This window comes from Clupea harengus, chromosome 3 (assembly GCF_900700415.2).
Source record: "Clupea harengus chromosome 3, Ch_v2.0.2, whole genome shotgun sequence".
In the NCBI taxonomy this organism is placed as follows: domain Eukaryota; kingdom Metazoa; phylum Chordata; class Actinopteri; order Clupeiformes; family Clupeidae; genus Clupea; species Clupea harengus.
In genome coordinates, this window is record NC_045154.1 from 12599944 (window position 1) to 12602443 (window position 2500).

Below are 2500 nucleotides of genomic sequence, written 5' to 3' on the forward strand. Positions count from 1 at the left end.
CCAGATGAGGCTGGTATTCGGCCCAGACGAGGCTGGTATTCGGCCCAGATTCGGCCCAGATGAGGCTGGTATTCGGCCCAGACGAGGCTGGTATTCGGCCCAGATTCGGCCCAGATGAGGCTGTTATTCGGCCCAGATCTGGGCCAGGTCCGGCCAGAGTGTCATGGAGCAGAGAGGCTTAAAAGGAGACGAAATCTGCAGTGTTGCTAGGAGACCCTTTAAGGGGTTTATCAGTCAGGTTGTCTCCCACACACACACAGCTCTGTCCTGCTGTTTTAGTGTATGTGTCTTATATGGAGAAAGAGGACGGAATAATCAGGAATAAAACACCGTCATATTCCTATTGATTTAAGAATCAATAAAACACCGTCATATTCCTCGTGATAAATCAATAAAACGCCGTCATATTCCTAGTGATAAATCATTAAAACACCGTCATATTCCTAGTGATTTAAGAATCAATAAAACGCTGTCATATTCCTCGTGATTAATCAATAAAACACCGTCATATTCCTAGTGATTTAAGAATCATTTAAACGCCGTCATATTCCTAGTGATGAATGATTAAAACACCGTCATATTCCTCGTGATTTAAGAATCAATAAAACGTCGTCATATTCCTCGTGATTTAAGAATCATTTAAACACCGTCATATTCCTCATGATTTAAGAATCAATAGAAACACGTCATATTCCTAGTGATAAATCAATCAAAAAGTGTCATTGTTAAATCAGCAGGTATGTTTTAGTGAACAGGCAGCCATGATTACTGAGTGACTCACTGTCTTCATTCCCAGGATGCTTTGCTCCACGCGGCTGACGTACGTCACGTGGTCCTCGTTGGAGCGCAGCTCCCTCTGCTGGATGCGCTCGTAAATGCCAGCCACCATGTCACGGGGAATATCTGCTCCATCATCCACACCTGAAGGACCACCGAGAAACGTTTGAGTGTGTGTGTATTTGTGTGTATTTGTGTGTGTGTGTGTGAGTGTATATTTGTGTGTGTGTGTGGGTATGTGTGTGTTTGTGGGTATTTGTGTTTGTGTGTGAAGCCTTTATTTATTTGTATACAAAATGCTGCGTCACATATTAGGCTTTGAAGATTCTGCATCGTGTACAACATTATTGGAGATGTATTTTTATCCTGATCTGGTCTTTGCTGTAGTTGAGCTTTTCATAAGCTACTGTACTTTAATACATAGGGGGGAACACTATCGCTATCGCTCGATCGATACGTTACAGCCTTAGTCTGATATTTCCCGGCATGACCTCACTCTCGGTTAGTAAGTAGTTAGTACTGTACTGTTATAAATAGGAGGGAACATGAATAAGTTACTGTTATAAATGGGGGGGAACATGAATAAGATACTGTACTGTTATAAATAGGGGGGAACATGAATAAGTTACTGTACTGTTATAAATAGGGGGGAACATGAATAAGCTGTTATGAAATAGGGGGGAACATGAATAAGACACTGTACTGTTATAAATAGGGGGGAACATGAATAAGTTACTGTACTGTTATAAATAGGGGGGAACATGAATAAGCTGTTATAAATAGGGGGGAACATGAATAAGATACTGTTATAAATAGGGGGGAACATGAATAAGCTGTTATAAATAGGGGGGAACATGAATAAGATACTGTACTGTTATAAATAGGAGGGAACATGAATAAGTTACTGTACTGTTATAAATAGGGGGGAACATGAATAAGCTGTTATAAATAGGGGGGAACATGAATAAGATACTGTTATAAATAGGGGGGAACATGAATAAGCTGTTATAAATAGGGGGGAACATGAATAAGATACTCTACTGTTTTAAATAGGGGGGAACATGAATAAGCTGTTATAAATAGGGGGGAACATGAATAAGATACTCTACTGTTATAAATAGGGGGGGGACATGAATAAGCTGTTATAAATAGGGGGGAACATTAATAAGATACTCTACTGTTATAAATAGGGGGGAACATGAATAAGCTGTTATAAATAGGGGGGAACATGAATAAGATACTCTACTGTTATAAATAGGGGGGAACATGAATAAGCTGTTATAAATAGGGGGGAACATGAATAAGCTGTTATAAATAGGGGGGAACATGAATAAGTTACTGTACTGTACTGTTATAAATAGGGGGGAACATGAATAAGTTATGAAGCTGTAGGCTTCTGTACAGGAACTGGGGGGGGGGGGTCTCTTCTCTCTGGGTGTAAAATATGGATGGATTGTGATGGTGTGTACCATATTAATGACAGTGTGTGTGTGTGTGTGTGTGTGTGTGTGTGTGTGCGTGTGTGTATGTGTGTGTGTGTGTGTGTGTGTGCGTGTGTGTATGTGTGTGTGTGTGTGTGTGTGTGCGTGTGCGTGTGCGTGCGCGTGCGCGTGCGTGTGGTGTGTGTGCGTGTGTGTATGTGTGTGTGTGTGTGTGTGTGTGTGTGTGTGTGTGTGTAAGTGTGTGTGTGTGTGTGTAAGTGTGTGTGTGTGTGTGTGTGTGT

The 2500-nt window shown here is 41.3% G+C and overlaps 1 protein-coding gene across 1 annotated transcript in view; it reads right to left on the reverse strand.

The window, feature by feature from the left end:
• The window catches only part of iqsec3b (IQ motif and Sec7 domain ArfGEF 3b), a 61400-nt gene that overhangs the window by 9826 nt on the left and 49074 nt on the right, over window positions 1-2500 (reverse strand). Inside the window, exon 9 of the mRNA XM_042707417.1 lies at window positions 782-921. Coding sequence (XP_042563351.1) covers window positions 782-921 — 140 coding nt within the window. The remainder of the gene's footprint in view (window positions 1-781; window positions 922-2500) is intronic.